This window comes from Camelina sativa, chromosome 3 (genome assembly GCF_030686135.1).
Source record: "Camelina sativa cultivar CO46 ecotype springtype chromosome 3, ASM3068613v1".
Lineage (NCBI taxonomy): Eukaryota > Viridiplantae > Streptophyta > Magnoliopsida > Brassicales > Brassicaceae > Camelina > Camelina sativa.
Genome location: NC_141882.1, coordinates 26,551,214 through 26,570,137, shown reverse-complemented (window position 1 = coordinate 26,570,137; position 18,924 = coordinate 26,551,214). Strand labels below are relative to the sequence as shown.

The window sequence follows — 18,924 nt, the reverse complement described above, 5'->3', positions numbered from 1 at the left end:
TATCTAAGTTTGTTTAACTCAAAAAAACCAGCTCATAATTAAATTAAGAAAAATATTTAGGTTCATTCTTAAAGCAAGAAAAAACTTAAACAAAAATAAATGAAGAAGCCTCCGGAGTTGCCACTCTTTTGTTCTTCCCAACTATGGTAAATTGTATAAATTCAGATTTCTATATTTATGAAATTTATATATCGTAAAGATCATCTAGATTTAACTTAATTCAACCATGAATAGTTGATTCATTGCTTGATTAGGTTTGATGATTGATTCAACTCTCCAAATGATTTTTTCCACCTATAACTTTTCTCTCTTCTGATTCCTCTGATGAAAAAGGAATCCATACTCTTCTCTCTTTTTCATATATGTATAGCGAAAGTTATTATAGTATTTATAATTATGTCCAATTGACACAAATGAACCCACAAAACTATTCACAAGGGTCACATCCAGAGCAACTAGTAGTCCACATATATACATATAGTTAGTTATATTTAATTTAGTAACCACCATATAATACACGTGAACATTAGTGACGGAAGAACATAAATATATAATTGAGGTAAGGGCGGAGAGTTATCAATACACCTGAATTCTAGTATTTTTAATCGAAACCGATTCATCACGGTGTCGTCTTTAATAATAGAATCCACATCATTAAGGGTATGAATGGTAAAGACAGATTTGGTTGTGCGGAACAAACGGTTTGATAGTGCGATATGGTTGAACTGCGGTATATGCGGGACAAATATATGCCTTGATTGGAGACAAAAAAAAACAGACTTAAAAAGCAAAAGTTCAAGAACGCTTTTTGTCCACCAATCAATAAAAACAAAAATAATTTGCATTTCTTGAAAAAAAAAAGATTTGCGATTTTTTAGATGAAACTATACACTAGACCACTATTCAATGAAGGAACAATGAATTATCTAGCGGTTTTCCGATGACCAGTGGTCGAAAGCTTCTTCTTTTCTAAATTTCCTATATATAGGTTAAGTCTATATTTTCAAGAAAAAACATATACAAAGGCAAAGAAAATAATTCTTCAACTATTTTCTCATAGATTAATTATTTAATTTATGTATACCTATAGCTAATAAATTATAGTCACACTTTTGTAGAATTTCAATGCATCCATTAAAAATATGTTTCTCTATATTTTGAATTTTATATTAATAATACAAAGTGGTCATGTGGTTTAATGTTTATTCAACTATTCTTTGAATTCAAAAATTTCTTACTAGTTGTATTGAAATAAAAGTATAATTTAATCACATCTACAAAACATTTATTAATTTATTCATTCAAATGTTATTATAATAGATAAAGTATATAAATCCGTTTTTGTATCAAAAAAGAAGAAAAAGTATATAAATTCCATATAAGATATAATTTTATTGATTTACACAAACCAAAATAATAATAATTTACAATTAAACTAACTATTAATATATGTTTTAACATATTTATCTATAATACTTAATTTACATCTGTTTTTGTTTTTTTACCAGTTAAATATTTTATTGTGAATTATTTAATAGATTAAAATAAAATTGTTAAAAGTTTATTGGATTATACAATATATATGTTTTTAATAAAATGTACCGCAAATTAGGTTTCACCAATCAACCATTATTGTGCACCGCTTATTTGTATGAACCGCACTTGTCCCGCAAATAAATTTGTCTCGCAGTTGAACCTTACCGCGTTATCAAACTACTTGCTCAGCACAACCAAATCCGTTGTCACCACTCGGACCCATATTTGTGCGACAAGTGCGGTTAACGCAAATTAAGTGGTACAAAATAATGTTTAATAGGTGAAAAACTATTTGCGGTGCGGATTTTATATAATTTTATTAATAACTAGTATAATTATATATTTTAATTTGTTTTGTATAAATAAATAAATATTTTATTTTGTATATATATATTATTGTAAGTTTGTAACAACAATTATATGCTGAATTTTATTAAACAAAACTATTGTAGTGTTAAAAAATTTAGTGGATGTTGAATTATGATATGGAAGAAAGAGAAAATGATGTAGAGTGTTAAAAGTGAAAAAGAGGGTGTTGAATTTGTTTGTCATTGCATATAGTCTTACACAGTATATATGCATTAACCGACAATAGAAACAACCAATAATTTATAACGATAAACACCGTTTCATGAAGATGTTATCAATTTTATTCATCACAAATGACTCATAATACATGAATACGTAAACATTCGATCAAGCAAATACAATAAGTTTGACTAACGGTGAATTAAAAAAATCTAGTTTGCTCTAATACCAATTATAAATTTGTATTTCTATATTCATGAAATCTATATATCCCAAAGATCATCTATATTTAATTTAATTCAACCATGAATAGTTTCTTGGAGAAGAAGAAACACTAACCTTGATCCATTGCTTGATTAAGCTTGATGATGAATTCAAGTCTCCAAATGATTTTCTCCTCCCTTTGACCTTTCTCTCTTCTGATTCCTTGGATGGAAAAGGAACCCACACTCTTCTCTCTTTTTCATATATGTTCAATGCAAGTTATTGTGGTATTTATAATTGTGTCCAGTTGACACAAATGCCCACATAACTATTCACAAGGATCACATCCAATGACCAGTAATCACATATATACATATAGGTGATTATATTTAATTTAGTAATCATCGTATAATACATATGAACATTAGTGATAGAAGAACATAAATATATAATTGAGATAAAGGAGGAGGGTTTTCAATACACCCGAATTCTAGTAACTTTAATCGTAACCGATCTATCACGGTATCATCATTAATATTAGAATCCACAACATTAAATATAAACTTGAACTTTTTAATTAAACCGAAAGACACATAAACCACAGAAAATATAAAATATTTTTACAAATTGTGGCTCAAATAGCAGATCGATCACAACATACATATTTTGTGTGAGGTAAGAGTGTAAGACCATATAATGAAAGTATACAAACATGGGAATTGTATATATCAGACAAACATTCAGTTAGTTAAAGGTTCATTTGTCTGTTTCAAACATTATTTCGGTTCTTGTCTCAAATCATCTAATTGTTTACATTTTTCACATTTTCAGGGATTAGTTAAAGCAATTCACGAAGTCATTCCACAAGCTGAGCATAGGCAATGTGCTAGGCACATCATGGACAATTGGAAGAGAAATAGTCATGACATGGAGCTGCAACGACTCTTCTGGAAAATTGCTTGGAGTTACACAGTAGGGGAATTTGGTGGTCATATGGAAGCATTGAGGAGTTACAATCCGAGTGCTTATGATTCACTACTGAAAACTAACCCGAGAACAGGGGCTAGAGCATTTTCAGGATTGGAAGCTGCTGCAATGACAACATAAACAACCTCTCCGATTCTTTCAATAGAACCATCCGCCAAGCCCGACGGAAACCTTTGCTAGACATGTTAGAAGATATTAGGAGACAGTGTATGGTGCGTAATGAGAAGAGGTATGTAATTGTTGGTAGGTTGAAGACTAGATTCACAAAGAGAGCTCATGCTGAGATTGAGAAGATGATTGTTGGATCGCAGTTCTGTGAAAGGTGGATGGCAAGGCATAATAAACATGAGATACGATGTGGTGATGTTAAAGTCTGTGTTGATATGAGTGACCGGACTTGTGGCTGCAGGAAATGGCAGATGACTGGTATACCATGTGTTCATGCAGCATCTGTCATCATAGGAAAGAAAGAGAAGGTGGAAGACTATGTTGTTGAGTGGTACACAGCTAGAATGTGGCAGTTAACTTATGTTGATGGTATTGCGCCTGTTCAAGGCAAGCTGTTGTGGCCAAAAGTGAATAGACTAGGAGTATTGCCACCTCCATGGCGAAGGGGCAATCCTGGGCGGCCATATAATCATGCTAGGAGGAAATCACAGTTTGAATATGCTACCAAGTTATCACGCGTGAATCGAGTCATGACATGTTCTAATTGCAAGCAAGAAGGACACAACAAACAAGCATGTACGAATCAGAGAGTTGCAACTCCACCAAGAATAAGAAGGGGTCGACCAAGAAAAGTTCAGGTAAGATTATCCATTGAGTCTTACAAATTATTTTGATTGAATGAAACCTGATATATTGATTGAAATCAGGAGCCCAGAGTTATATTGTTTGGACAAGGACAACCTTTGCAAGGAGAAACATCTCAGGGAGCTTCTCAACCATCTCAAGGAGCTTCTCAACCACCTCCGATAGCTTCTCAACCACCTCCGATAGCTTCCCAACCATCTCAAGGAGCTTCTCAACCACCTCCGAGAGCTTCTCAACCATCTCAGGGAGCTTCCCAAGCATCTCAAAGAGGACGATCTCATCTCGGAGGAGCACAAAGAGGACGATCCCATCTAGGAGGAGCACAAAGAGGACGATCCCATCTAGGAGGACCACAAAGAGGAAGTTCTCATATAGGAGGATCATAGGGAGGAAGTTCACAAAGAGGAGGCTGGGAACTATGGTTTAACTATTCACAGGGAGGAAGTTCACAGAACTAGTTTGTTTGTTTGTTTTTTGGATTGGTCATTTCTCTTAGAACCAGTTTGAATGTTGCTCGTATTTGGAATGTTGATCAGATTTGGAATGTTGCTCGTTTTGTTTTCGTCCAAAACATGTGTGTTGTTTGTTTTTGTCTTCGTATTCCATGCTTTATATCATAAGACATGTTTCAAAATAGGCATCCATACAAAGGTTTACAACACAAAAACATAAGGTTTACATTCTTCAATAACCTAACATCATTTTCTTCTCATCACCTTCCCTAAACAATACATAACCCAACACAATGGTGATAACACAAAACCACACAAAACAGACTTTCAAGCACAATTTACACTTTTGGAGTTCCTTCTTGCTGAAATTTGCTTCTTCTTTCATCACAACGTTTAACTCATTGACCTCTGCTTTGGTTTTGCTGATCTCCTCTGCAATAATGGCTAGTCTTGGTAAAGCATCTTCTACTTCTTCAAACACGGCATCTTCAACCCACTTAGATAAATGACTCTAATGTCCAAAAAAAAGACACATAGTTAGCTTCGACTGATTTTATTACCTATGCAAGAGGATTAAAGACATATACTTACATCTTTTTTGCTTGTCCATGAGTTGACATCCCGCTTGCTTGCACAACGAAAGAAAGGTCGTCCTGGGTTTTCTTGCGTTTTAGATGTAAAAGTCGCGACCTCTAAGCCACAAACACACTTCGAAGGTACACCACGCTCACCAACGCCACCTGATGTGATAGAAGTCGAGCTCATCGGAACAGAGAAAGATTTCACAAACTAAGAGTGAAATCGATTTGGGAATTGTAAACCTAGAAATCGATTTGGGGGGTTTTTGTTTTCTTCAGTTAGTTAAACGACGTCGTTTTACAAATAATCAAGCTATGTCGTTTTGGCTAAACGGTAGCAACTAACGAGCAATTAGCCCCGTCTTCGAGAATTAAGAGAGAGTTAACGTGGTGTCTAAATCAACATGGTCAAATAAAGTTTTCTATTTTATGTATAAGTCAACCTAAACTTCGTGATTAAAATGACATCTTGAAAGTTCGGGATTTTTTTGTCCCAAATTTGAAAGTTCGGGATTATTTTGGCATTTTTCCCATTAATCAACATGATAACATTTTTGTACTTTGACTCTAAAATATTCTCCAATGTATTATGCTTTAGATACTCTAAAAATTTGTATTAGAAAAAATAGAGTTACTCTACATATATTATATTTTTACTCTATTTAAAAGTGAAATATAAAGTGGGTTTAGATAGCATTTTACTCTACAATAGAGTTTTAAAAGAAAATATAGAAGTGGGGTTGAAAATAGGCCTTAAAACATAATTACTCCATAGATAATAAAGATTAGGAAGACATGTGTAATTTGGTATATGGTATTGATTTACTGATTTGCAATAGTATCCATTAAATTTTTTTTTTTTTTTGTAAAGAGCTTGATATATAAAGTAAAATATCTTGTGACCCACAAAAGAAATTAAAAGTCACATATATTTTATTCTCTCAAAACCTTGAGTTTCTCAATAAAGCAAAGAATCTCCTAAAATAAACAGCCAAGTGAGGAATGTCAAAAAAAAAAATGACTCCCTTAAGTAAAAGAGAAAGCCATATCACATATATGGTAAATTTTGATAAGTGAGTTGAGGATCCGGTGCATAGATGTCAGAGCCTTTTCCTAGTTCTTCATTGCTCGTCAAATAATTAAACTGAGGAGAAGACTGCTGTTGTTGAGGTTGGCGGGGTTGATTGTCAAAATAGAACACACGAGGCAGAGAAGGATTGGTTATGAATGGGTTTTTGTTCATTGCCAAGTAACCATTTTGGTACTGATCATTCTGCTGGATCAGGTTCACAGCTCTATTTTGATATTGATTCTGTTGGCTCAGGTTCGCAGCTCCATTTTGGTATTGATTCTGCTTGATGGGGTTCACGACTCCATTTTGATATTGCTTCTGCTGGATGGGGTTCACCGCTCCATTTTGATATTGGTTCTGCTGGATCAGGTTCACAACTTTACTTTGATACTGATCATTATGCTGGAACGGGTTCACGGCTCTGTTTTGATACTGATCATTCTGCTGGATTGAGTTCACGGCTCCATTTTGATTCTGCTGGATCGGGTTCACGACTCCATTTTGATATTCCTTCTGATGGATATGGTTTACGGCTCCATTTTGATATTGGTTATGCTGGATAGGGTTCACTGCTCCATTTAGATATTGATTCTGCTGGATCGGGTTCAGGGCTGGACCATTGCTAACGTATTGTAATATGCCTGTGTGGACATAGTTCAGACCTTGGAGAGATGGAGCTGCTCTATACTCAGTGGACCAACCAATATTTTGCGTCTGAGGAATTTGTTTTTCCTCAAGATAGATACGATGTTTCTACACAAAAACAACACAGATGATGTGGAATTTGTATTATTGGTATGTGAAAAAACCCTAGTTCAATGATTCCTTGTCATGAAAGAAACAATCTTTTTTTTGTACCTGAAGATGGCTGGCCACATTGTTTCTAGTGAGTCCTTGGATCTTCATTCCTTGCAAACAGTCGAGAAGCACCTTTGGATTAGCTTCTGCGTTTTGATTCAAACAAAACACGATTAGAACAAGAAGAACAAAAACATAAAAAATCAAGATATATATTGAAAGACTAGAGAATAACAAAGAGTTTGATTACGTACTTTCAATACCACCATTTATTTCGATGGCTTCAAGAAATTTATTGTGAAGATCTTTGGTCCATGTCATCCGTTGTTTCCGTGTCTTTCTCCATACTCTCTTATCGATGATTTCTACACTGTCACCATTATTAGAATCATCGGTCTGAACTAATTCTTTCTCTTCAGCCCTCATACAAGGTTTCTTGTCTGCCTTGTCAATGCTTTGTTCGCCTTTATCTTGGTTTATTCTTTTGGAATAGTAGTTTTGTTGGGCTAAATCGTTGATCTGAAATGGTTGAGTTGCTTTGGTCCATGTCATCCATGGTCTCGTTTCCACTCTCTCTTTTTTCTTATCGATGCTTCGTTCGCCACTATCTTGGTTTCTGGTTTTGTGATAGTAATTGTGTTTGTTAAAAACATTGATCTGAAGCAGATCTGATTGAACTGGTTGAAGTTCTCTGTTCCACGTTATCAATGGTCTCTTTGCCCCGCTCTCTTCTTTCTTGTCGATGTTTAGCTTGCCATGATCTTGGTTTATGGTTTTGGAATAGTTGTTGTGTTGGTCTAAAACATTGACCTGAACCACATCTACTTGAACCGATTGAATCTCTCCCATCCATGGCCCATTTGCTGCTCCCTCTATATTCTTACCGATGTTTTGCTCGCCATTATCTTGGTTTATGGTTATGGGATACTCGTTGTGTTGTTCTAAAACATTGATCTGAACCAGATCAGATTGAACTGCTTGAATTTCTCTGGTCCATGGTCTCGTTGGCGCGCTCTTTTCTTTCTTACCGATGTTTTGTTCTTGGTCTACGATCTTGGAATCAACTTTACCTTGTTTTAATCCATCAGTTTGAGCCAGATCTGATTTAACCGGTGGACTTATATTGCGTTTAGACATCACCTTCTTGCGTACGATGTGTTGCCATAGATTTTCTATTTTATCTTCTTTAACCGGTTTCAAAACATAGTCACAAGCACCGTGTACTATTGCTTTTATCACCGATTCAGTTTGATTATCATCAGCCATAACTACACAAAGATCAAACAGAGATTGTTAGTTTAGTTTAATAAAAAAAAATCTTGGTTTCATTTTGTTCTTTAAAGTAAAAATTAGTTTGCGATTAACATACTCATCACAGGTAGATCCATCTTTGAAGCAATGCTCTTGAGAGCTTGAAGTCCATCAATTTCTGGCATATGATAATCCCAAATCACAATATTAATGTCATGTTTGCAGCTTGTCAAAAACGCAAGAGCTTTCTCTGCATCCGTCTCAATAGTCACTAAACACACAAAAGAAAAAGTTATATAAACCCTAACCCTAAAAACTCTCTAGAGCCTAAACCGATAATGTTAGAGAGAGAGAAGAGAGAGAAAGTTACCTTGATAGTCGTGTTGTCTCATGATTCGCTTCATATTGAGTAAAGTGGTGAAATTGGTGTCAACAACAAGAACATTAGTATTAGCCGGAAACTGGTTGAGAAGAGAAGTGATGTCAGAAGTAGAATCAACTTCATCTTTACTTCTGTTTGCAACCAACATTAAAATTAATTTTGTAGATATTGATTTCAAAGTGAGAGATTTTATGTGTATATTGAAGTTGTTTATATCTTATTACAATAAGTGTGGATGCCTTTTATATTACAAAAAATGTAAATTTTATCAACAAATTTTGACAAGTGTCAAAATACATTGATAGAAATTAATTTATTTTTTAACAGGTGGTACATATTGTGTAAATGAAAAAAAATGTAAAAAAGAAAATAAATGTTAACCAAATTTAAGAAAAGTAGCATATTAAACAATTAACACTAAAAATTGCTTATTCACCTATTGGGTTGAAACTAACATTCATATATGACCATTTACGAAAATATTTATTTCCACAAATTAGCTAGAGAGATTTGCTGGGCCTGTTTTCTTACATGTGTATGAGGCAAATACAACGATGACAGAGCAAAACAACTAATTGTGGTAACCAGACCACATCACCAGAATTAAAATAACACAAGCTCAATAGATTTATGGTTTCAGCCAAGGTGGCGATTGGCGAAGATTTATGGTACACGTACGAAGTCGTGTACTTTTATATTCAGACTTATCTTATATCTCGTCGATCATGTTTTTCAACTATAATTGAAATGTAAGTTAGATTTTCATATTAAGCTGGAAAATGATGTCTAGTATCTTTTTTATAATTAGACTGATATAGTGGATTATTTTGTCATTCGTGTAATAGTTTTGGTTCAAATAAGATTCATGCATATGGGTTCAGAAGCATATCATGTAATTCATGTATTGCAGATCAACGCATGTATTGAACTAAAAGCACCATGCACTTCGTGTAGTTTATATCAAACAAAATGTCCACCAATAATCAAGTACACTAGAAAAGTATTATCATTATTTTGTGAACACTACAACTGTATTGAAAGCACTGGTGGAACTTTTTTTTTTTTTTTTCCTGGTGCATTGGAACTTGATCTCGAAACCAAAACATATGATGATGTTGCTTTCCATGATTACTCCATCGATCGGTTTTCCTGTTTGTTATTTCCAGAGTTTAATCTCTATTTCTTAAATCTTTGTTATTTTTTTTCCACCGTCGGTTTAATATATGTTTCATAAGTCTTGTCAATCAATGGATAAAGTATGGTGTAATTTTTGCTTCTTTCATAAACCGTTTCTGTATCCAAGTTTGCTCTGGAAGTCTTAAAAAGATATGACTATGATCCACAACCGTTAGAATCCAAAATCCCATACGTAGGAGACAATTACAAAGCCGAAAAGGCTTGTGAGAGGGGTTGAGTCTTACTCTCATTTTGCTAGTTACGTACTGCTGATTGCTTTTACTGCGCATCTAGCAATGTAATTTTAGGTAGATTTACCTTTTACAAGATTAACAAGTTACAGGATCAAAAATCAGTTAATAGTGTAATTTATTAGCTATGCATGTCTAGCTAAATTGTTGTGTCCCAAGAAACTTTACCACCTTATTCAAAACCCACACAAACCTAATATATATACATCTTTCTCGGATTTTGAATTTCACATGTTTGTTAAAAAAAAAAAAAAAATTGAATTAGCACAAATAAAAATAGTTAAAAAAAAAAAATCAGAATTGGATAAAGTGTATGTAAGAATTTGATTATATGAATTGTTGTGAGATGTATATGTAATTTAATTGCTTTAGTAAACGCGAAAACGACGTCGGAACACAAACACTATCCATTTACGAAAAGCTGAAGCAAAGAGGATCAAAAACGATGGAGGGTCCTCAGCCTATAGTGATGATGATTGATGAATACAAAGCTAAATCGAAGCTCAGTGAGAGTTTAACCTCTACAGTTTGGTTAGCGAAGCACAAAACAACCGGAGAAGAAGCAGTGATGAAGTGTTTCGATCTCTCGAAGCTCAATCGCAATCTCCGTAACTCTTTGAACAACGAGCTCGACTTCTTATCTTCCGTTGATCATCCCAATATCATCCGTCTCCTCCAATTTTTCCAAGTACCACACAATTCAGATCTGTTGCAATTACTTGAAATCGTTTCCTCTTTAAATTTTTTAATTTTTGGGGAATTTTGTGTATATAATTTAGGATGAGGAGTTTGTCGTAATGGTTTTGGAGTATTGTGATGGAGGAACGTTATCATCGTATATTCAAAGTCATGGGAGAGTTGAAGAAGATATCGCCAAGAGGTTTATGAAGCAAATTGGTATCTACAACTGTTTCTGTATCCTCATGTTTTTTTTTTTTTTTTTTTACTTTTACTTAACAAATTTATCAATGTTGTTTTTTTTTTTATGATGAAGGAGCTGGTTTGGAAATCATTCATGATAATCACATCATTCATAGGGACTTAAAACCTGAGGTACTTGTCTAGATTCAACAGATAAGTTTTGGATTTTGATTGTGTATTTGTGATTATAGTATTTGAAAATGGGAAACAGAACATACTACTTGTTGGGTCTGGTGATGAATTGGTGTTGAAGATTGCTGATTTTAGTCTTTCAAGGTAAATTTTTGTTTCAAAGGTTTAAGGAAAAGTGTTTTATAGCGTTTGAGGTGTTTGTAAAGATCTCTCTATATGTTTCATGGTAAAAGCAGAAAACTAGTTCCAGGAAAGTATCTTGAGACAGTTTGTGGTTCTCCGTTTTATATGGCTCCTGAAGTTCTTCAGTTTCAGAGTTACAATGAAAAGGTGTGACATTTGTTTTTATGACAGTAGTAGTATTATGTTATGATGTTCCATTGAGTGGTTTTTGCAAATGGTAGTTCACTTTAATAGAAAAAAACATTGTAGGCGGATATGTGGAGTGTAGGAGCAATCCTTTTCGAGCTGCTTCACGGGTATCCACCATTCCGCGGTACTAACAATGTTCAGGTGAGATTTTTAATTAATTTAGTTAGTATTCTTTGATCCAAAAGCTTCCATGCCATAAAGTTAACATTTTACCACACTAACCAATAGGTTCTAAGGAACATCAAATCTAGTGCGTCTCTTCCCTTCTCTCGGCGTATTCTTCAGCAATCGCATCCAGATTGCATCGACGTCTGTTCAAGGTTGCTTTCTGTTAACCCAGGTACATAATAAATATCTCATCCATTTGCGGGTACTTTTGTGTATACACATCGCTATATACTCAATCATGTCCTTGATTACTGTATTCTGCAGTTACACGTCTCTCTTTCAATGAATTCTACAAACACAAGTTCTTACGGATGTGATTGTCTTCTAAAGAGTCTGTCGTCAACTTGTATATAGAAATGGAACTTTTTGTGATCTCTCTCTCTCTCTCTCTCTCTCGTCACTAGTATAAGAATCTTCTGTAAATAGTTTTGCAAGACTTCTTATATAAAGTCAAATCCAAAACCCAAATCAAACCCAAAGGGCCTTAATCCAAAAGCCTACTAAAGATAATAAACCCAAGACTTCACCGATGATTAAGAAAAGAGCCTCCTTTGCGGGAAAGAATAAAAAAAGATGGCTCCGACAAAGAAAGGAAAGAAGAACAATTCGGCCGGATCAACGACGGCCAAATCCACCGCCACAGAATCATCGAGTTTTCCGACGTGTTTGCGCCAACTTACACCTTCCTCCGTCGCCATCACCATCCACGCGAAGCCAGGTTCCAAATCCGCCTCCATCACCGGTATATCTACACACTTTTTTATTTATGTGTATTCGATTTGATTCCAAATACTTAATTGGTTTCTCTGTTTTGAATTTGGAGATGTGAGCGATGAAGCGGTGGGCGTTCAGATCGACGCGCCGGCAAGAGATGGTGAAGCTAACGCTGCTCTTCTCGAGTACATGAGCTCTGTAAATTCTCTTACTCTCTTTTTCGCAGATAAAGTTTTCAACTTTCAAGTTCGTTGAAGCTCTTCATTACTCTTGTTGCTCTCATAGTTTAATAATTTGATGTGGAGTTGTGTCTCTGTAATGTCTTTGATGAAATGATTAGGATTTCTCGTTGAGCCATTAGTCATAGAACAGTTTAGTTGTTGTTATGCACTGCGTTTGGTAGTGAGAATTGTTTGTCTGTTGTTGATCTTGAAAGATAAAGAGGTGATGAATCTTTCTCAACACATCCTTACTTCTACATAATGTTACCTTTAACAGGTATTGGGAGTGAAAAGAAGACAGGTCTCACTGGGTTCAGGATCCAAGTCTCGAGATAAAGTTGTGATTGTTGAGGATATGACACAACAAAGCGTTTTCCAAGCTTTGTCCGAAGCATCAAAACCTGCCTAATGATCCCCTCAAGCCTGTAACTTACATGGAGGAACCGAATCACCAAAAGCTAAATGGTTATTGGTCACTAAAGGTACGAATGCTAGAAAGAGCTTCAGGCTTTGTAATAGAGATCATTGTTGGATGTTATACTATAATGATTATATGCATTGTAAATCTGTAGACTGACTATTGCTTGTTATTTATCTAAGTTGTCCCAATTGATCAGAGAATGATTACTTTTACCATGGATTTAGGATGGTTTCTATGTGACTTTATTTTTCCTTATATGTAGTTAAGTTTGGATTTAGGATGCTCTTTTTTTTTTATATATATTTTAGGTAGAGTTTCAGGATTTGTTATAGAGATCATTGGTTGGATTACATGCCATGTAAAATCTTTAGACTAAGTTGTGTTTAGTCTAGCCCACTTGTTCTGAAGTCATAGAGATTACTTTAACTGTGGATTTAGGATGATTTCTTTATGAACTAGTTGATCCTTATTTAGTCTTCGATTCACTTGAGTGGAAGCTGTCTATATTTTTAATCGTTTTATTTGTGGACCAAAAAAGAAGAATAAAAATGGGCTCTGGAGAAACACAAGCCTTTACTTTCTTAAATCTTTCGGATCAGAAAGAATAGCAAAGCAAACGTATAAGTTTTTAAAATTCGAATTTTTAACATTTCATGAACCGAAATAGTACAAAATAGAATATCAATTTCTCTCCATCGATCAAATACTATAAGATTTGTGCCTATACGTTTTAAATATAAGTGGTTGCATATACCTTACAATATGAATTTGAATTGATTAAGTTATGCGACGACGCGTGCCCATGCAGCTTGAAGTCACTTTCAATGATCTCATAAAATAAAAAGACCATAACTAAAGAAGAAAAAAGCGAATATTTGTCTGTTCAAATACCGATCAGGTAAACGATGCTTAAAGCCACCAAAAGGGGTTCTAAAGTAATCATTTGATTTCACTACCAAAAAAAAATAATCATTTGGTTGGTTTTTCAAACTAAAAAAAAAAAGAAAAAAAATCCATTTGATTGATTTTTAAATTTAAAAAAGTAAGAAAAAAATATCCATTTGATTGGTTTTTTAAACTTAAAAATATTCATGAGTATTTCCATGTTACCAATTGGTTGATAAACACCAATCATCATAAAGTTCATATGTAAATTGTGTCACCTAACGAGGAGTACTAATCTAAGCTCATATGTAAAGCTCATATGTAAATATATTTATTTGGTATACGTTTATAATACAAACTTGTTTGAATTCATCAAGTTTATGAAAGTTTAAAATAGTAATAATTTCACCATAAATTTTAGATTGACATGATGGTGGTTCTCGATCGAAAGTGAAACGAATTAGTGATCGGTTAGATTTTTATCAAAATAATGAATCATCAAATCATAAAAAACTGCGAAAAAACTAAAATTTCATGAACCGGGTAAAACCCGTCCGCTAAGCCTTCTCACATTGTATTTAAATATTTTAAGCCGCAATTCGTCCCGCTTGAACTCGTAAGATTTGTGGGTAACCACATGCATTTCAATAAATCATTTTTTCTAATAAATAAAATATATTTAAAACTTAAACTTAATTAATATCAATAAAGTTATTTTAAATATGAATAAAAATCTATTTCGAAATTTTTTTTGATGATTATGTTATATATATATACATGTATATGTATATATTACAAATTTATTTTATGATTTTAATACTATATATTTTATCTTTTTTTCATAAGTCTACGGAAAGTTTGCAAATCCAGGGAGGTCACCTGGAAAAATATACTATTATCAGTGAAAGTTTTAAAATTTAATTTATTTATCAAAATTTTATGATCTTTTTCTCTTACCCAAAAGCTTGAAGACAAATAGAATATTAATGTTTATGATATTTGTGTATAATTTTTTTATAAATGTATGTATGGAAAATTAACGTACTTATATATGAAAATTAATTAAGGTAATTTAATAAATAAGTTATGAAGCTATGTGAACGCGACACATCAGTTTTTTCTTTGAGAATGTTTTTCTATTAATACATAGGAGATGTAAATATATTCTTTTCAGTTATCCATTGTTATCGAAATATTTTACACGAAAACAAAATAAACATTTAAATACATTTTTTTGGAATCTTAACGTATATAATAAATTATTTGGAATTTTAATAATTATATATGTATATATATATATATATCAATTTTGTAATCTAAATTGGTATGGAAACCAATTTGTTAATTGATTAAATAAAAAACTATTTTAAAATTCACAATTTTTAAGAAGTGTAATATATATTCACAAGTTTCGTTGTTTGTGTTTACGATTGAACAACACTTGTTATATCTTTGGCCCTCGTCTCTGCCTTTTTTCGTCCATCGATTTTACAAATTAGGGTTCTTTGTTTTTGGTTAAACGTAAAAATTAGGGTTCTCTCGTTGTTTCTTCTTCTCGTCTGAAGTTGGCTTATAAACTTAGAAAACAGAACCAACCTTCCATTTTCCAGGTAATTTCGTATCTCATAGTCATCTTAATATATGAGTTTTGATAAAAAAAATTCCCTTCCTAGTTCCTACCATAAGCATGTATGTCCCTACGTCTTTGTTTATGTTTATGTTTTGCTTTTGCATTTATTTTTTTTTTGTTGCCATATAGCTAGAAGAACTTTGGTTTTGAAGAAAACTAGTAATAAAGAAGACTAATAAGATATGGAAGGTTCAGAAGATGCTTCTGCAATTGTAGAACCTCCTGACCCAGAAGTTCTTGAAATCGACCCAACTTGTCGATATATTCGGGTAACTAATCTATCATCATCTCTTGCATAATTTTTTCAATTCTTTTGTAAACATGTTACAAAATATTAGGTTACACCAAAATTCCCCTGTTTCTCCTTTTTTTTTTGACCATATTTAAATGTGTAAACCTTTCAGTACAAAGAAGTAATAGGCAAAGGCGCATCCAAGACAGTGTATCCCTTGTTCTGTTTGCTTTACATATTCTTGTTTTTTTTTTCCAATCTCATATTGTGTGATTAGACATCATATATATATATATATATATATATATAGTTTTGTCTTTTGAAGCTTAGAGAGAATCTTGAATTCATTATTTCTTTAACTCTCTTGAACAAAATAATCAGTTTCAGAGGATTCGATGAAGTAGATGGGATTGAAGTCGCGTGGAATCAAGTAAGGATCGACGATCTTTTGCAGTCACCAGACTGTCTAGAGAGGCTGTATTCCGAAGTACGACTTTTGAAATCGTTGAAGCACAAAAACATTATCAGGTTTTATAACTCGTGGATCGATGACAAGAACAAAACGGTTAACATAATTACCGAGTTGTTCACTTCAGGAAGTCTCCGACAGTATGTACTTTTTTTTCCCTCATTTTGCTAGCTGTTTTGTTATCTCGCTACGAAAAATAGCGGTTTTTTTTTGGAGAGTTGTGATTAAAGCAGTCAAGTTTTTGGTTTTCTTAAAGGTACCGTAAGAAACATAGAAAGGTGAACATGAAGGCTGTGAAGTGTTGGGCGAGACAGATCTTAACGGGATTGAAATATCTACATAGTCAAGATCCACCGATTATACACCGAGATATCAAATGTGACAACATTTTTATCAACGGTAACCATGGAGAAGTCAAAATAGGAGATCTTGGTTTAGCTACTGTCATGGAACAAGCTAATGCCAAAAGTGTTATTGGTATGATTTTTTTGTCTTTATATAATCCGCAAATTTGCTCCTATTTCTTTGCCTTTTAAGGATGAAACTGAAAGTGTTATAACCAACAGGAACACCTGAGTTTATGGCGCCTGAGCTTTACGATGAGAACTACAACGAGCTCGCTGATATATATTCGTTCGGAATGTGTATGTTGGAAATGGTGACTTTTGAATATCCTTATTGTGAATGTAGGAACTCTGCTCAAATCTACAAGAAAGTTTCATCGGTATGTTCTACATTTTCACATTATGTACCACCATTATTGGTTTATTTCATACAAACAAGATTTAATCACTTACAGTGGTGACTTTTTTTTTTACCTTAATTAGGGGATAAAACCAGCTTCACTCTGTAAAATTAAAGATCCAGAAGTAATGAAATTTATCGAGAAATGTTTATTGCCAGCTTCTGAAAGGTTATCAGCAGAGGAGCTTTTATTGGATTCTTTTCTCAATGTGAAAGGATTAGTTATGAACAATCCATTACCGCTTCCCGACATTGTAATGCCCAAAGAAGGATCTTTTGGAGAACGTTGTCTTATGTCTGAAGGACCGCCTAATGCTCGGAACAGACCAATGTCAATGAATATCGACGAGGATAGTAACCTTCCTATTGTTATTTCAAGCAACAATTCAGGATCAAAGTGTGTTGAGGTTAGACGTGCAAAGCGAGGCAACTTCTTTGTCCTCAAAGGTGAAGAAAATGATGAAAACTCTGTCTCGTTAATTCTTCGTATAGTCGATGAAAATGGTACGTGTCTTTAGCCTTATAAAACGTATATGTTCATTTATATATTAAAAAAAAATATCAAATGCATAGGCAAAAGTGCTCATATTGAGTTCTAATTGTTTAATTTTGCGTGTAGGGCGTGTGAGGAACATACATTTCCTATTCTTTCAAGAAGGCGACACTGCTTCTAATGTATCGAGTGAGATGGTTGAACAGCTCGAGTTGACGGATCAAAACGTAAAGTTTATAGCGGAACTGATTGACGTATTACTCGTCAATTTGATACCGAGTTGGAAAACCGATGTAACGGTTGATCATCTTATTCATCCGCTACAGAACAATCATCAAAACGGTGCAAATTCTCAAGCTGGTGAATCCATTAGTCACTCTTTGTCCTCGGATTACTGCCCACGATCCGATGACAAGGCAGGCCCGACCGTAGCTGTGGAAACAGAAGATCAAGAAGTAGAGAAACCAGGAAGCTTGGAGGAAGAAGAAGAAGAAGATGAGAGGTTAAAGGAGGAGCTAGAAAAGATAGAAGAACGGTTCAGAGAAGAGATGAAAGAGATTGCGAGGAAAAGAGAAGAAGCAACAATGGAGACAAAAAGTAGATTTTTCGAGAAGAAGATGCAACAACGAGTTGAATAAAGTAAATTAACAACAAGAGAGCAGCAACACTTTGCTTTTGGATTCCACTGTTTTGCTTTTCTCTTTTTCCATTTTTTTATTTATTATAGTTTGGTCAAAAGAGAAAAAGCTTTTGTTGTTACTTGTTTCATTGCAACTTTGCAAGTATAGCTCCAAGATAGAAAAGAGTATTTTCTTATGGTAGTTTTCAGAGAAATATAATTGTGGATGTTTTTTGTCTAGTCTTATCCGAGTCCCTTTTTCAGGGATAACCTAAATCATCCGAGTTTGGTTCAGTCATGGTCGTCCTCAATGGAGTACTTCGATAACAAATGAATCTGATGAAGTGTTGAAAACTGCTTTGTTTATTTGTTTCTTCCCCAACAAGATTTTGGAGTCCTGTGACATGGTTGGTTCCGAGTAAAGGTAAGTAAATACGTGCATCACCGTGTTCTGATTCTAAATCCTATATTTACCCATAAAACAAAATTGCTGTTAGTAAAATATATGGGAAGAGTTGGGGGATGGGCATTTAGTGGCGGTGTTGAAGTTTAAGAAATTGAGAGAGTGTACTTTTGTTTGACCTCACTTGTACAAGTTGTTTTACGATTAGGTGACGATATTTTATGCATTAGCAATGGCACTGCGTAGCAATCCTCATGCTTTGACTATAGGAGCCCCGTCTCTAAGGTATAGGCAGAGTTGGTATCAAACAAAGCGCTTTGACACTAGTCTGATTACTGTTTGGATGACTGCTCAGGTTCGCGTGATTCTCATTATGTGAAATAGGACCAAGAACTAGAGTATTTTGCCTTGTTTTACCTGATCTAGATAGATATCCTCAATGTTATCAAAACGTGGACCAACATAGTGTACA

At 34.0% G+C, this 18,924-nt stretch overlaps 5 protein-coding genes across 5 annotated transcripts; 3 read left to right on the top strand and 2 right to left on the bottom strand.

Annotated features, from left to right (window-relative positions):
• Nucleotides 1-4,752: 4,752 nt before the first annotated feature.
• Nucleotides 4,753-5,285, bottom strand: LOC104779237 (uncharacterized protein At1g43920, Chloroplastic-like). Its single transcript, XM_010503605.1, has 2 exons — nt 5,112-5,285; nt 4,753-5,031 (listed from the first exon to the last, which is right to left on the bottom strand). Exons 1-2 carry the CDS (start codon nt 5,283-5,285, stop codon nt 4,753-4,755), a joined length of 453 nt encoding a protein of 150 aa, XP_010501907.1.
• Nucleotides 5,286-6,009: 724 nt separating this feature from the next.
• On the bottom strand, nt 6,010-8,812 carry LOC104779235 (uncharacterized). Its single transcript, XM_087506838.1, has 5 exons — nt 8,590-8,812; nt 8,338-8,490; nt 7,223-8,236; nt 7,029-7,114; nt 6,010-6,923 (listed from the first exon to the last, which is right to left on the bottom strand). The coding sequence occupies exons 1-5, from the start codon at nt 8,747-8,749 to the stop codon at nt 6,147-6,149; spliced, it is 2,190 nt and encodes a 729-aa protein (XP_087362964.1). The 5' UTR covers nt 8,750-8,812; the 3' UTR covers nt 6,010-6,146.
• A 1,447-nt stretch (nt 8,813-10,259) lies between these two features.
• Nucleotides 10,260-12,100, top strand: LOC104758213 (serine/threonine-protein kinase ATG1t). The gene is made up of 8 exons (XM_087506840.1): nt 10,260-10,716; nt 10,808-10,925; nt 11,023-11,081; nt 11,161-11,225; nt 11,318-11,411; nt 11,514-11,594; nt 11,682-11,793; nt 11,886-12,100. The coding sequence occupies exons 1-8, from the start codon at nt 10,474-10,476 to the stop codon at nt 11,936-11,938; spliced, it is 825 nt and encodes a 274-aa protein (XP_087362966.1). The 5' UTR covers nt 10,260-10,473; the 3' UTR covers nt 11,939-12,100.
• A 94-nt stretch (nt 12,101-12,194) lies between these two features.
• LOC104777834 (uncharacterized) lies at nt 12,195-13,177 on the top strand. The gene is made up of 3 exons (XM_010502161.3): nt 12,195-12,363; nt 12,445-12,533; nt 12,834-13,177. The coding sequence occupies exons 1-3, from the start codon at nt 12,195-12,197 to the stop codon at nt 12,963-12,965; spliced, it is 390 nt and encodes a 129-aa protein (XP_010500463.1). The 3' UTR covers nt 12,966-13,177.
• A 2,070-nt stretch (nt 13,178-15,247) lies between these two features.
• On the top strand, nt 15,248-18,289 carry LOC104777832 (putative serine/threonine-protein kinase WNK7). Its single transcript, XM_019243896.2, has 8 exons — nt 15,248-15,472; nt 15,622-15,761; nt 15,897-15,934; nt 16,106-16,333; nt 16,450-16,670; nt 16,760-16,917; nt 17,021-17,441; nt 17,557-18,289. The coding sequence occupies exons 2-8, from the start codon at nt 15,675-15,677 to the stop codon at nt 18,066-18,068; spliced, it is 1,665 nt and encodes a 554-aa protein (XP_019099441.1). The 5' UTR covers nt 15,248-15,472; nt 15,622-15,674; the 3' UTR covers nt 18,069-18,289.
• The last annotated feature ends 635 nt before the right edge of the window (nt 18,290-18,924 follow it).

What these genes read in the sequence shown, in the direction of transcription:
- LOC104779237 (XM_010503605.1), bottom strand. Translation starts at nt 5,285, where the DNA reads ATGAGCTCGACTTCTATCACATCAGGTGGCGTTGGTGAGCGTGGTGTA. An exon ending in CATGGACAAGCAAAAAAGAT is followed by an intron (nt 5,032 to 5,111) that starts GTAAGTATATGT and finishes TTTGGACATTAG; the next exon opens with AGTCATTTATCTAAGTGGGT.
- LOC104779235 (XM_087506838.1), bottom strand. Translation starts at nt 8,749, where the DNA reads ATGTTGGTTGCAAACAGAAGTAAAGATGAAGTTGATTCTACTTCTGAC. An exon ending in GATGGATCTACCTGTGATGA is followed by an intron (nt 8,237 to 8,337) that starts GTATGTTAATCG and finishes ATCTTTGTGTAG; the next exon opens with TTATGGCTGATGATAATCAA. An exon ending in AATAAATGGTGGTATTGAAA is followed by an intron (nt 7,115 to 7,222) that starts GTACGTAATCAA and finishes ATCAAAACGCAG; the next exon opens with AAGCTAATCCAAAGGTGCTT.
- LOC104758213 (XM_087506840.1), top strand. Translation starts at nt 10,474, where the DNA reads ATGGAGGGTCCTCAGCCTATAGTGATGATGATTGATGAATACAAAGCT. An exon ending in GTCTCCTCCAATTTTTCCAA is followed by an intron (nt 10,717 to 10,807) that starts GTACCACACAAT and finishes TATATAATTTAG; the next exon opens with GATGAGGAGTTTGTCGTAAT. An exon ending in ATAGGGACTTAAAACCTGAG is followed by an intron (nt 11,082 to 11,160) that starts GTACTTGTCTAG and finishes AATGGGAAACAG; the next exon opens with AACATACTACTTGTTGGGTC.
- LOC104777834 (XM_010502161.3), top strand. Translation starts at nt 12,195, where the DNA reads ATGGCTCCGACAAAGAAAGGAAAGAAGAACAATTCGGCCGGATCAACG. An exon ending in CAAATCCGCCTCCATCACCG is followed by an intron (nt 12,364 to 12,444) that starts GTATATCTACAC and finishes TTGAATTTGGAG; the next exon opens with ATGTGAGCGATGAAGCGGTG. An exon ending in TTCTCGAGTACATGAGCTCT is followed by an intron (nt 12,534 to 12,833) that starts GTAAATTCTCTT and finishes TACCTTTAACAG; the next exon opens with GTATTGGGAGTGAAAAGAAG.
- LOC104777832 (XM_019243896.2), top strand. Translation starts at nt 15,675, where the DNA reads ATGGAAGGTTCAGAAGATGCTTCTGCAATTGTAGAACCTCCTGACCCA. An exon ending in AAAGGCGCATCCAAGACAGT is followed by an intron (nt 15,935 to 16,105) that starts GTATCCCTTGTT and finishes CAAAATAATCAG; the next exon opens with TTTCAGAGGATTCGATGAAG. An exon ending in TCGTATAGTCGATGAAAATG is followed by an intron (nt 17,442 to 17,556) that starts GTACGTGTCTTT and finishes TTTTGCGTGTAG; the next exon opens with GGCGTGTGAGGAACATACAT.